Below are 13,967 nucleotides of genomic sequence, written 5' to 3' on the forward strand. Positions count from 1 at the left end.
ATTGGGGGGGGGGGGTCAGGTTATCGTTAGAAAACAAACGACGCATTATTCTGAGATTGTTTTGGATAAAAATGATTATTTTTACACTATAACACAATAGGTATTTTTTATAAAGTATTATTTTACCAATTTTGTTGTTTTACATTGTGTGTGACAGACTCTACATTTCAATTGGAGACAGAATATTTTTTAAGGAAAATAGACTCGTCCAATATTCATAAACTCTCGTATCCAGGACGAAAAAATGTTAAAGGTTTCTTTCTTTGTGAATCAATCAAAAGTGACTATCCATGCACATTTTATACAAAAACCTAGATGTTGAAGCAGTAGAAATAATTCTAGACAACCAAAAAAAAAATACCACTTTGTTGTCATTTGAGACTAACAATAATCGTCAAAATGGCGCCGAAGAAGGGTGATTTCACTGAATTGGAGAAGAAAATTTATGATGCTGTGTCACAAGGTGAGTGACTGTTACACTGAAACAGACATTCTTTTGATAAACCATATGCTATTTACCCCATAGCAAGAGGTGATAATCGTGGTATATCTCCCTTACAATACATTTTTTTTTTAAAAGAGGGAACGTTTCCAGTTTTGACGGACGCCGGGTAAACAGCATTTGACGTTTTTGCCGACTAGGTCGCATAAGATATCCCTTACAATATATATAAAAAATTAAATTAAAAAGAGAGAACGTTTCCAGTTTTGACGGATGCCGGGTAAACAGCAATCCCGCGCATGCTCTTGGACCGAACTGTAGGCAGATCTGAAAAAATGCATGGTGTCCGGCTTTTGTGACAAATACAAAAAACCAATAGGCCCTATATTGTTTTATACAGGAATAATGCAAACTAGCGTCAAGCAGAATTTAATTTGGTTAGGCACGGCCTGACCCCTCGTTATACATGAGCTGCAACATCCCTGAAATCAGCATCACTGCAATCAGTTTAGATCTTTGTCAGAATTATTCTGACATTTTTTATCGACTTTTTTTTTATATCGCTCTTGCGTCGGTTAATCGTTGCCAGACCGATATTAAAAAAAAGGAGACTAAACACCTGAATAATTCGGACTATTCAGATCTTAGCCTGTCGTTTTCTTTCAGGTTCAGCCCTGTGTAAACACGACTTAGCGTGGACCACAGTGAAACAGTGTCACACATTATGTCTTGAGTAATTTTTAATTGATTAACTTCAAACATCATAGGAAGGTTTATTACCAAGACAACTTGGATGTTTTCAATTACTACCATTATCTGACTAATTTACAGAGTGGTGCGCATGCCCCATTATTCAATTGTAGCGTTTTGTAGGCGGGTTGGATATTATCTGACATAATTTACAGAGTTATGCACCCTTGATCATTGGTGTCAGTGTAATCATAATTATTGATTGTTGAAACTGTGAAAAGAATGTTCTAGGCAAGTGGAGCAAATACTTATATATAATAAGAGGTCACTGATCTTCTTGATTGTTTTATCAGATATAAGTATTCAGTGCCAGAGATAAATAAATAACCTCTCAATCTGTGTGTAGAAATTAAAAGGACATGCTCATGCAGGTATACAAGAAAACATTAAGTGAACTGTAAACAGAACCCAATAGAGATTGGGTTCTCATGTCAAAAGATATGCAGAGTTATGGTCCTTTGTTTATCATGTGTCACTGACTTTGTTCAGATCATTTATAGCTTAGAAAACCACACCACCTACAATTGCCAAACTTTGTATGTGAGTAACTGTTGGAATGGTGTCATGTCTGGTACTAAAATTTGGTCTTTTGCCCCGCTCTATATACCTGTAGAATACTGAAAGTTGGTATTTTGCCCCGCTCTATATACCTGTAGAATACTGAAAGTTGGGGGAGGTTTGGGAATATAAATTATTCTTAATTCTTTGCCTTGTTTAAATATATTGAATATAATAATACATTTTTTTTCCAATTCTAGGTAAAGCAGATGAAGTAAAGCTTCTTTTGAAAGAAAACACAGTGAAGAATGTTGACTTCTTGGATGATGTAAGTTTGAATAAAGTGGGCATTGATGACCACCTACCGTCTACCGATATGTACATACAATCGGATGTAGATCTAGAGGTCAGGATATAGTACATATATAGCAAGTTGGATATTTTGTTCCTCCCATACTCACAAGGCAAATTAAGACACAGTTACATCATACTGTTTGATGTTATTGTGATATTGCTAAAAACTAAACCTTGTAATAGAGTTATGAAAGCTATTTTATGTTTGTTTGGGAGGAAATAGTAAAATACTCCTATCTATATGATTTACAGACTGGGATGACCCCACTTCAGCATGCCGCGTTTAGAGGGAAGAGAGAGCTTTGTCAGCTGCTCCTCGCCCACGGAGCAGATGTCAATTCCACCTACCATGAGAATGGCTATACGGCTCTCATGTTTGCTGCCCTCTCAGGTAAATATACTATTTACAGTCAATAATTTTACTTTACATTGTCATTGTAGACTCTGTGTTTAACTCCATTTCCAGTAAAGTGGGAGTGGGCATGGGGGTATTTCAATAGTTTACAAATATTTTCTAGTCTATTGTTAATTGCTTCATTAATCCAGTCTGCTGGATGGTAAACAGCCATTAAGTTTTACTTAATTGGTTTGGCTAGCTTCAACAGATTATTTGAAATCAATACTGTGTAATCTGTAAAGTGTTTCAAACAAAAAACACATTGCATGGATCTACAAGTGAAGTCACTTGATGGGGATCATTATTGAAGCACAGTGATGATATAAAGCAAAAGGTTGTGCCAAATGTAGTAATAGAAGCCAGCAGAATGAACGAAGCAAAATATCAGACCAGTAGTGTTAAATTGACAGGTACCATTCCGTCAAAGTAGTAGAGACATGCAGTTGAAACTATTCCAATGACTTATCTATTAAAACTATGTATAAATTTATACAAAAGCAGAAGTATTGAAAAATAATAAAAAAAGGTTTTCATTTGTTTTTGAAATGTGTTTTTAACTTGCCTTAGTTATCGTCAAGTTATCGCTGGAACTAATAAGATTTATAGGTAAATTTATTTTTTCAAAGTTAAGGAAGGTGGAGTGTGAGAGATGTATAATATTGTTTATAATATTTATATGTACGAATGTTTGTTAATGATTTTAACAGGTAATACAGAGACGACCCGCCTGATGTTAGAGGAAGGAGCTAAAGTAGACCATGTCAATTCAGTGGGCAGAACAGCTTCCCAGATGGCAGGCTTTGTAGGTAAGGCAGACAAACATTTAAGCAGACTAGGTTGTTGACTGGTTGTAAATATTTGACTAGCTAACGTCTGTACTTTCAGGTGTACAGTCTTAGACGTGTTGCCGAGGGAGATAACTATTTTCATTAGATTATCAATGTGTCAGCCCACATGTTGAGACAGAAAAGATTGTTCCACCAGATTAAAATTATTAGAAAATATGTTCAAGGTGTAGATAGGTGAGGTAAATGTTCCATTAGATTATCAGTATTTATGTTCCAATGTTTAAGTTGTAGACAGGTGAGGTTACTGTTCCAATAGATTATCAGAAGTGATGTTCTTATCTTAGAGATAAAACAGGGGAGATAAGTTTTTAATTTGTTCCAAACTTTGGAAGGAGCTGACACAGGGGAGGTAACTGTTCCTTTAGATTTTTAGGTCATCTGAGACAAAGTCTCCTGGGGCCTGTTCATTTATGTGAAACAACCGGTACATCCATTTTTAAATGTAATATTTTCGGGTATAAATCCTGGCGGACCTGCAAAAGTTTATGCAGGCCTTGCAAGGCTTTGTGAAGGCTCGCCTGAAAGTAGCATCAGATTACTGGGTCCAACCTTATTTCATAAACGAACAACAGTGGTCTAAGCGGTTCAACTGTTTGGACCGCAATAAACGAAAAATGGCCTTGTTAAGTGTTGCAATATGCCCCTTGTCATGTATCCATGTATCATCTGTCAGTTAACTAATCATATATTCAATTACTTCTTAAAAAGTAGCTGTAACAATTTCAATGAAAATTTTGCATAAAATATTGACCTCACCTACCAGAAAACAGATGTAGAACCATCATGATAAATGTCTCCCAAAAAGATAGTATATTGTGGTACATACAAATGACAACAGTGAAGTATACGACTTTTGGACAATGCTTTGAACTTGAAGTCATAATGTTAAAGTTCTATTCATATGATCAGCTGAGGAATAATGATATTTTTTAAAAACTTTATTGAGTGTGCTTGTTAGATTTAGCTGAAATACAAAAACTACATTTGTTAAAATATATATTATCAATTTCATGAGAATTGAAAAAAAGAAGGATTCTACATTATGATAAATTAAGTACATGTGTAAACATGGTTCATTTTATAGGCAGGATAACATTTAAATCTTTGTTAGTTTGACTGTTGAAAATGTTTTTATTTTTACAGGTCAGCACCAGTGTGTATCGGTAATTAATTCTTACTTCAGTCGGGAAAACCTCAAACACTACACTGTTCCCCAAGGTAAGTGAAATTAAACGTATGCTATACTTTGGGGTGAATAGGTCTGCACTGTACCTAAGGGTAATTTATCCTGCACCATACCCATGACCACATTGGTTGTATTGTGTACCCTTTATAATTCTCTTGTTTGTAGAAATGTTGCGCCTGTTTTCACTTAAGTTGTATATATTGCAATCTGTTTTTCATTTCTACCATTTTCATGGCAGAGCAGATGGGTAGTATTGGTTGTTCTCCTGCCAGTTTTAGTTCTTTTTGTCATAAACACTAAGTAGTCATAGATTTGAAATAATATAGGTAATGATATTACTATTAATTATTTTCAAATCATGTTGGTAGTTGAAATGCCAGACATTGGAATATTTCAGGACTTGAGAAGGAGCCCAAACTTACTGCAGACCTAGAAGTGGCCTTACTGAAAATGATCAACCTGTCCAACCTTAATCCTGTCAAGGTAATGGATGACGTTTAATTTTAGTATAGAAATGCTAGGGAACATTGTCTGGATAAGTACAAGCTGTGTGACCTTGAGATGATATAGATCAAGTCCTGTCATGTTTTGGGTTGATACTAAGGTAGCAGTATACAGTAGAGGGTTGTGGCCATGGGTGATATTTTTGTTAAATGGCTAACCCCTGTATAATGATATGTAAAAAAAAATATAAAAATAAAACTGTACTAAAATTGGTATAAGCATGATGAAGTGGGCTATGTGAGCTTCACATTTGTAAAAAAGAAAGAAGATTTTTTTGGTTCGAGAATGAAATTTTGGCCATAATCGGAATGGGTGCGTACACATTTAAAGCTAGCTTTACAGGAGGTAAAATTTTGACAACAGCACACGACACAAAATTGCAAAAAATCAAGTTTTACAACTTTACTGTGACCCAGGTAATTCTGCAACCAGGTAGGTAATCTTTAATTTCAGACAGAGCTTAGTAACAAAAAATACTAGTTGCGGGGGTCAAATTTTTGGTTAAAAATAGCAATTTTTGGCTTTTTTTGGTAATTTTTGATGTGGTAGCCATGGTTTTCACACAAGTGACATACATAGAAAAAAGGGGTTTATACACTTCTCAGTACTTTATTTGTAATGTAAATGTAATGCAGTTTAAGAATATATATACATGTATACATGTGTTGTGTAGGGTAAATCCGCTGTGTTTACATTTCCTCGACATGTGCCTTGTTTATCAGAGTCAGGCCATTTCTACTGTATACTGCTACCATATACACAAAGAACTTGATTTTTTCTGAAAAAATGCCTTTTTATGCTTGATTAAGCTTCACTTTCATTCATTAATACTTCAAACTACTCAAAATTGCCCAAAACCCCGTTACATAGATAGGTCAATATATAGGTCGATAGTCTATAACCTGTGGATGTATAAAGGGGGGTAACTTGCCCTTTTCACAGGCACTTGTGAAATTCAGCAATTCATCACATATGTGTCAATTGTGTTATTGGTAAAGTTGATACCAAACATCAAATAGTTCACAGGCCATCTCCTGATGCATTCATACTAGATTTCAGTCTGTTTCACTCAGTTCAGCACCGGGTACCCATGGTTACTAATACATAAAGTTGTATTTATTGAAAATGGGTAAAATATCTGTTTTCATTCTAATTACACTATTTTAGATGTTTTTTTCCACTTGATTCAGCATACAGATTAAATAAGCAAAGTCAGTAATGTCAATAATGTCAATACATTTTATTTCCATAATTACAGCTGAAGAAAATCTTTTTTTTCTAGCACTTTCTACTCCAAAACATATCCTGAAATAGGGGGATATAAATCAACTAAATTGCTTCTTCTTTTGAAAGTCTACTTCTCCTGAAAGCTTGATTAAATTTCTGTTCAATGACTTCTCAAGGACTAAACTTTCCCAGATGGATGGTATCACGAGACATGACTAAACAATGTGGCACAGGAAAAATACTGTATACTTGGACATTTTTGCCCAGTCCAAGGTTCACCTTTTGCCTGTGAAATCCAACTTTGCCCAGTGTTAATTTTGTCTTTCACATTTAATTCCTAAATAGACTGAATTATGTTGTTGACTAACGGTCACAGTAATGATAAATTTGCCCCCTGTTCCAGAGGGCAAAAAAGGCGAAAATTAACAGCAGCGAAAATTTCTCGATATACAGCATTACTAGTACTTAGAAATCTTTGTTTTCCTTGGATTCCACAGATATCATTGATAATACAAGACTACACCTGTGTGCTGGAGAAATCTTCCAATGTTGTAAAAGTGTTGGATCACCTTAGTGAAAAGTACATGAAGGCACGAGAAACTAACGATGCCATGGCAATGAAGACACACTATATGGCTGTCATTATCAAAAATGCTGCCAAGTCTTATCAAGAACACAAAACATTAGACAACTGGATCAAAAGGTAATGCAGGTGTTCATATGATATAACACATATAAATGGGTAGATTTGTAAAGTTTTTTCGCATTGTTTAATCTATATTGTCTCGCAGGTAAATAAAACACTGTAGAAGTACAGTTTCTATGCCGTGGTGTTTTAGCAGTATTGCACTATAAATGATAGAAAGGACCCATACCAATCATAACATATACACAACCTCCAGTACTCTGTTTGACACATAGGGAGGTACTGGTACTAGAAGGGATCACCTGGTAAGATGTTCTTGAAGTAAGACAGCTTCCATACTCGCCTAGTTGTGTTGAATACAAATCATCTTTTGAATGTTAACAATGTGAGGTACCTAGAAGGGATTTCCTGAACCCGTTCCATCCTAAAGGCAATTTATTCACCTTTTGTCATAACGTGTGTGACATATACATTGGTGAAACTCTCTGATGTGCAACAGGACAGGTTTGTGGGGTTTTAAGTCTACACCAGACTTACAACTTTTCATGGCATACAAGAGGACTGCAACCTGTTCTTTAATTCATGTATTACCCCCCAACCCTCCCCTAAAATATATTTTAACCACTTAATTTTATTAAAGATGAAGATTTAATATCACATAGGGTACTGTACCAATGTTGCACATGTAGAATAATATTTACCTCAAAGTTACATAGACAAAGATACTTACGCTAATGATGAATACTTTAAAACAGTTAGAGAAATGCATTATATTTAGGTGAGAACAAATTTGCTGTTAAAAACACCAACAAATCTCAGGTTTATTATTATGTAGATTGGTGAAGGGACGGGACGAGGATGGTTTCTCTGAGATACAAGAGCGATTGATCCGACAGATGCTGAGGGAGTTTCCTTACGGAGATTCTCAACTGCTACAACAGCTCGTCAGAACTCTCGCTGCAGTCAAAATCGTAAGTGCTCGATTACTTGTAGCATCATTTGGAAGGCCCTAACTTTGATAGCAAACCATTGAAAACATCACATTCTATTGCATATTTGTCACACAAACCTGTTAATTTAGGAACACTTTTTTTCTTATTTCTGTTAGAGTTAATATTTTACTGAGGACTGCTTTTCAAAATTGTTTACGGTTATATCAAGGGAGATAATAAAGATAACCAACTAGGAACTAAGATAAATGGGTTAATCAAGCTTGTTGGTGTATTGTTCTCAATTATTTGTGTACATGTTAAATTGAATTCCATTAATATGCATTAACTCAGAATGTTTTTTTTGGACAGGGAGATAGCCCGAGTGGTCTGACGGTGCTAACCCAAGGAATTAATGGTCACCGTATGACCTTTGATGCGGATGATATTTGTGGTACTTGTGGAGAACTATATGCAGAAAAGAAATGTTCTGCTTGTAAAATGGCAAGTTGTTTCAAAATTTAATCATTTGCCTTCTTTAAGCACTTTTTAGATAATCATATTAACAAGTGCAGAAATATTCACATTTTTCCTGTGTTCTCCTTACTGAAATAGTGAGAAGGTTCTACCCTTGTGTGGATTGTGTAAGAGTCTCTGGCCATGGTTGCACAACAAAAAAACAACCGTCAAGTAACAGATTTCTGTCCCTCAAGGAAGGGAAAGATTCTCTTTTCTCTAACAGTAAACCTCCTGTCAAAATAACAGAGTAAAATAAATATTGTCAATCTTGTTGGATATGACATAAAATTATAAAACAGTCTAAAGACATTGATGTATAATTTACTTACGTTTTGATTACCAAGTTCATTTTGCATTTAATCATGATGAAGAAGCCAGTAAGTAGGTCACAAAGCAGTACTTGTTTTCTGGAATAAGAATGGGGAGGGTGGATTGAAACTGCAATTATGGGTTAATTAGTTGCACCTACCTCCTTGTCAACCCTGTTTGTTTTAGCACAAGTGCAGGTAACATATGAATTAAGTTATAAATCAAGGATTGGTGGCCAAGTCACGATTATAAATTGTATACACAGTAGTATCATGACACACATGTTTGTTCTGTCTGCGATGTGACATGAACGTTCCACAATCTATACTGATGGGCTGTTACGTTTTCAGGACCTAAAATTGTTTAGTTGGTGTGTGTATGTTTACTAGTACAGAAACTTTATTAATGATAACATATGACATATGTATGTACAAATTGTCAGTAGACTACAACAGTCACACATCATTAGTGAAACCTGTTTCTCAATTATGAAATACTGTGGATGTGGAAATGTATCTCATTTCCGAGTTTCACAAGGTTATTATTTTATCACCATTAGCCAAAGTTGATGAAAAATTCTGCGAATTCAGTACTCAGATTTTGTTTTCAAACAACTCGAAATGTGGATAAGAAGGGTTTTATTTATCACTAGAAAGATTTTATTATTGTAAAAAAAAATGTGTTCAAACTTCCCATAATTTTTAATTAACCAGATGTTTAGTACTGTCATCTCCTAATTTTGTACCTTTTCTTGTATGAATGGCCAAATGAGCTTGTATATATCTGTGTATTTACCAGTGTTAAGATTTGATAATTATATATTTAACAGGTGAGGTACTGTGATGCCCGCTGTCAGAAGCTACACTGGCCTACACACAAGAAGATGTGCAGCATGCTAGCAGGTAAGTCATTGATAAGACAGGTGAATGATTTAGTTGGTGGTTATCATATTGGAGGGAGACTGATCAAGGTTTGTAAGTACATTGGAATCACCCTGATATGAACAAAATATTTTGCCAAACAAAGGAAACCCATGGCTAAACACTGTTGTTCTGAATACACATAATTGGATTGGATCTGAGACTGTGACACATGGTACTTGTTCGTGTAATCATTGTTGAAATTTGCTAGTATGTGCCACATTTTGTACTCATTAGAATGCTTATTGCAATTTATTTTTTGTAGAAGAATATGTACGCATAGAAAAGTTTAAGAAAGAAGAGGAGGAAAAAGAAAAAGCAAAAAAGGAAGAAGAGGAAATTCAAAGGAAGCTCTCAGAGTCCAAAATTCAAAATGGTGGTATGGAGTCCTTCCAATGAGTGCATCCATTTTTCAAAACATAGAAATTATCTATTTCATTGTTGTTGTTTTGAGAATTTAGCAATATATTGGAATATACGTTTGAGAGATGCTTTTGGAGATGAAGTCTGTCACTAATTTTGATACAGCTTTTAACAGTCCCCCATCTGTGCTACTGAAGGAAACTGTGGTTAGCACTTTGTCAGTCAGTCAGTGCTCACTTTGTTGGGGACATAACTTACATACTGTATCACGGGGACATAACTTACATACCGTATCACGGGGACGTACCTTACATACTGTATCACGGGGGACATAACTTACATACTGTATCACGGGGACGTACATTACATACTGTATCACGGGGACATAACTTACAGACTGTATCAGGGGGACATAACTTACATACTGTACCACGGGGACATAACTTACATACTGTATCACGAGGACATAACTTACATACTGTATCAAGGGGACATAACTAACATACTGTATCAAGGGGACATAACTTACAGACTGTATCACGGGGACGTAACTTACATACTGTATTACGGGGACATAACTTAAATACTGTATCACGGGGACATAACTTACATACTTTATCACGGGGACATAACTTACAGACTGTATCAGGGGGACATAAGTTACATACTGTATCACGGGGACATAAATTACATACTGTATCACGGGGACGTACCTTACAGACTGTATCACGGGGACATAACTTACATACTGGATCACGGGGACATAACTTACATACTGTATCATTGGGACATAACTTACATACTGTATCAAGGGGACATAACTAACATACTGTATCACAGGGACATAACTTACAGACTGTATCACGGGGACATAACTTACATACTGCATCACGGGAACATAACTTACATACTGTATCACGGGGACATACCTTACATACTGTATCACAGGGACATAACTTACATACTGGATTACGGGGACATAACTTACATACTGTATCACGGGACATAACTTACATACTGTATCACTGGGACGTACCTTACATACTGTATCACGGGGATATAACTTACATACTGTATTACGGGGACATAACTTACATACTGAATCACGGGACATAACTTACATACTGTATCACTGGGACGTACCTTACATACTGTATCACGGGGATATAACTTACATACTGTATCACGGGGACGTACATTACATACTGTATCACGGGGACATAACTTACATGCTGTATCACGGGGACATAACTTACATACTGTAGCACGGGGACATAACTTACATACTGTATCACGGGGACGTACCTTACAGACTGTATCACGGGGACATAACTTACATACTGGATCACGGGGACATAACTTACATACTGTATTACGTGGACATAACTTACATACTGTATCACGGGGACGTACCTTGCATATTGTATCACGGGGACATAACTTACATACTGTATTACGTGGACATAACTTACATACTGTATCACGGGGACGCCCCTTCCATACTGTATCACGGGGACATAACTTACATACTTTATCACGGGGACATAACTTACAGACTGTATCAGGGGGACATAACTTACATACTGTATCACAGGGACATAACTTACAGACTGTATCACGGGGACATAACTGACATACTGTATCAAGGGGACATAACTTACATACTGTATCACAGGGACATAACTTACTTACTGTATTACGGGGACATAACTTACATACTGTATCACAGGGACATAACTTACATACTGGATTACGGGGACATAACTTACATACTGTATCACGAGGACATAACTTACATACTGTATTACGGGGACATAACTTAAATACTGTATCACGGGGACGTACCTTACATACTATATCACGGGGACATAACTTACATACTGTATCGCGGGGACGTACCTTACATACTGTATCACGGGGATATAACTTACATACTGTATTACGGGGACATAACTTAAATACTGTATCACGGGGACGTACCTTACATACTATATCACGGGGACATAACTTACATACTGTATCGCGGGGACGTACCTTACATACTGTATCACGGGGATATAACTTACATACTGTATTACGGGGACATAACTTAAATACTGTATCACGGGGACATAACTTACATACTCTATCACGGGGACGTACCTTACATACTGTATCGCGGGGACATAACTTACATACTGTATCACGGGACATAACTTACATACTGTATCACTGGGACATAACTTACATACTGTATCACGGGGACGTGCCTTACATACTGTATCACGGGGACATAACTTGCATACTGTATCACGGGGACGTACCTTACATAGTGTATCACGGGGACATAACTTACATACTGTAGCACGGGGACATAACTTACATACTGTATCACGAGGACATAACTTACATACTGTATTACGGGGACGTACCCTACATACTGTATCACGGGGACATAACTTACATACGGTATCACGGGGACATAACTTACATACTGTATTTCGGGGACATAACTTACATTCTGTATTACGGGGACATAACTTACATACTGTATCATGGGGACATAACTTACATACTGTATCAAGGGGACATAACTAACATACTGTATCACAGGGACATAACTTACAGACTGTATCACGGGGACATAACTTACATACTGTATCAAGGGGACATAACTTACATACTGTATCACGGGGACATAACTTACAGACTGTATCACGGGGACATAACCTACAGACTGCATCACCTATGTTAGCCAGATTTTGTATGTGAGTACCTCTTGGGATGACAAAGCGTCATGTAATCGTAAGGGACCTGACACTGTACTTATGCATAGTTAGGGCCCTTTGTTCATTTTTCGTCATTTTTGTCTGGAACATCTGAAAATTATCAAATTGATTATATATATTTATGGATGCCTTAGCTCATCACATTATACATGAGTACACGAATTACAATTTGATGTGATTTACCTCTTAGGACGGGGGTTGGTCACTTACAAAAATCCGGTCTTTTACCCCACTGTTTATAAAGTTATGTCTGTTTGTTCCTTTGTTACACTTTGGGGGATGGTTTATAAGATAGCCAAGTGTGGGGATCAGGTCTTGTGTCCCATTGTGTACAGATATATTGCTCTTCATTCTTTTTTGACATCGCAGTTTGTCCTGAGATGGGGGACCATGGATTGCTCTTATTATAATTTTTTTACTCTACCTTGTTTATTGATGTTTTCTCACCCAGGAATATGTTCTAATGATGATTTTGTCTAATGAAAGCAAAGGATGAAGTATGATTATGTATAATGAAAACGAAGGAAGAAGTATCAGGGGGGGGGGGGGGGGGCCTGAAGCCCTAAAAAACCCTTTGGAAATGAAGGATGAAATATGATTTTGACCAATGAAAATGAAGGATGGAGTATTAAAAATTAAGTCTCAAGATCATGATGTATTAAAAATTACTCTTATAAATAATTATTGACTGTTATCTCCTCAACAATGCTTGATTTGTTTTCCAGTATTTTATTTACTATTTAAAACAAATCCTACTTGATGTTAATATATGCCATTGTCAAATAAGGTTGTTACATCATGCCGTTGATAGTTACCTGCAACGTAACCATAGGTTTGTTATTTTTAAAATGTTCATTTTACATTGAAGATGACACGGCGGAGGCGGGTGACATAACAACAAATGGAGAAGGCACCACAAGTAGCACTGAATCCCAAGATCCATCTAACACTACTAAGGAAGTTCCTGAGACAAATTCTGTACCTCCAGTTGTGGAGAGTTCCTCCTAGCATAATTTTACTTCATGTACAAGATCTAATTAAAATATTCATTGTAAACAAGAAAAAATATAATCCATAGTACTATATTGGTTTACAATGTTTTAAATGAAACTTTTGACATCAAACAGCTAAATACATTATTTTTACTGCTAATAGAAAGAAAACAAATGCTGGAAAAAATATTTGACTCCTTGTTTTGATATTTCAAATGAGGCATTAACTTAAAATGTTTATATCCCGGTAACACTGATCATACCCACTGGTAAGATATAATTATGCTAATGTTGGAATCCGGAAGAACACTGATG

The 13,967-nt window shown here is 36.1% G+C and overlaps 1 protein-coding gene across 1 annotated transcript; it reads left to right on the forward strand.

Moving 5' to 3' along the window:
• The first annotated feature begins 234 nt into the window (after positions 1-234).
• Positions 235-13,770, forward strand: LOC110446816 (ankyrin repeat and MYND domain-containing protein 2-like). The gene is made up of 12 exons (XM_021492128.1): positions 235-463; positions 1,951-2,018; positions 2,297-2,435; positions 3,149-3,247; positions 4,433-4,507; positions 4,873-4,958; positions 6,704-6,909; positions 7,688-7,823; positions 8,154-8,285; positions 9,439-9,511; positions 9,795-9,908; positions 13,529-13,770. The coding sequence occupies exons 1-12, from the start codon at positions 400-402 to the stop codon at positions 13,666-13,668; spliced, it is 1,332 nt and encodes a 443-aa protein (XP_021347803.1). The 5' UTR covers positions 235-399; the 3' UTR covers positions 13,669-13,770.
• The last annotated feature ends 197 nt before the right edge of the window (positions 13,771-13,967 follow it).

The sequence above is a fragment of the Mizuhopecten yessoensis genome, unplaced genomic scaffold (genome assembly GCF_002113885.1).
Source record: "Mizuhopecten yessoensis strain PY_sf001 unplaced genomic scaffold, ASM211388v2 scaffold3011, whole genome shotgun sequence".
Lineage (NCBI taxonomy): Eukaryota > Metazoa > Mollusca > Bivalvia > Pectinida > Pectinidae > Mizuhopecten > Mizuhopecten yessoensis.

What these genes read in the sequence shown, in the direction of transcription:
- LOC110446816 (XM_021492128.1), top strand. Translation starts at nt 400, where the DNA reads ATGGCGCCGAAGAAGGGTGATTTCACTGAATTGGAGAAGAAAATTTAT. An exon ending in ATGTTGACTTCTTGGATGAT is followed by an intron (nt 2,019 to 2,296) that starts GTAAGTTTGAAT and finishes TATGATTTACAG; the next exon opens with ACTGGGATGACCCCACTTCA. An exon ending in GTCCAAAATTCAAAATGGTG is followed by an intron (nt 9,909 to 13,528) that starts GTATGGAGTCCT and finishes TTTACATTGAAG; the next exon opens with ATGACACGGCGGAGGCGGGT.